At 35.2% G+C, this 707-nt stretch overlaps 1 protein-coding gene across 1 annotated transcript; it reads left to right on the top strand.

Annotated features, from left to right (window-relative positions):
* Window positions 1–50: 50 nt before the first annotated feature.
* On the top strand, window positions 51–356 carry Tsp_14506 (conserved hypothetical protein; the record flags this gene model as incomplete). Its single annotated transcript, XM_003370852.1, has 1 exon — window positions 51–356. A coding segment is annotated over one exon (306 nt), but the record flags the coding sequence as incomplete, so codon positions are not given.
* Window positions 357–707: the final 351 nt, after the last annotated feature.

Raw genomic sequence — 707 nt, 5'->3', positions numbered from 1 at the left:
GCACTTATCCATTATTTTATCGTTTAATTAACTACAGGGAAATTTTTCAGCTAAAATCTTATGCACTTATTCAATGTACGCGACTGCCGCTATGGAATGTACATAATGTAAATATTAGGACAAATAACCACTTGGAAGGTTGGCATAATCGGCTCAACAGAAAAGCGGCTAAAAGTCATAACGGGTTTTATGAACTGTTTGAGCTCCTGATAGCGGAACAGGGTGTTATAGACACCCTGATTCAACAGGTGCTATCAGGAAACGTGACCATTGGTGACTTAAGACGGGTAAACAGGGTTTATGCTCAAAAGCAACGATGGGTTGCACAATATACGGGTGAATACACCAACGGTTGACGTACGCTGGAGCAGTTCCTAGCAGCTTTAATGTATTTAACGCCGGAGCCGATTTAGTGCCGCCTTCCAAGTGGTGGCTTGTATTATATTTTTATTCTATTTTGTTGTGTTGTATTGTACTATATTATATTTGTATTGTATTGTATTATACTCGTATTTAAAAAGTATAAACTTCACTAATAATATATTGGAAAAACAAAATTTCAATGAATGATAAAACTTATAAATCTTGATTGAAACAATTCCCAAATAACGAATAAATTTCATTATTAATGTTACGTCCCCACTATTAAAAGCTACGTATCCTAATGGAATTTGAACCATGAATGAGATATACAGCTATCACACTGA

This window comes from Trichinella spiralis, assembly GCF_000181795.1.
Source record: "Trichinella spiralis strain ISS 195 chromosome Unknown Scfld430, whole genome shotgun sequence".
In the NCBI taxonomy this organism is placed as follows: Eukaryota; Metazoa; Nematoda; class Enoplea; order Trichinellida; family Trichinellidae; genus Trichinella; species Trichinella spiralis.
Note: the sequence above shows the minus strand (reverse complement) of the source record. Positions and strands in the feature narration are given on the sequence as shown.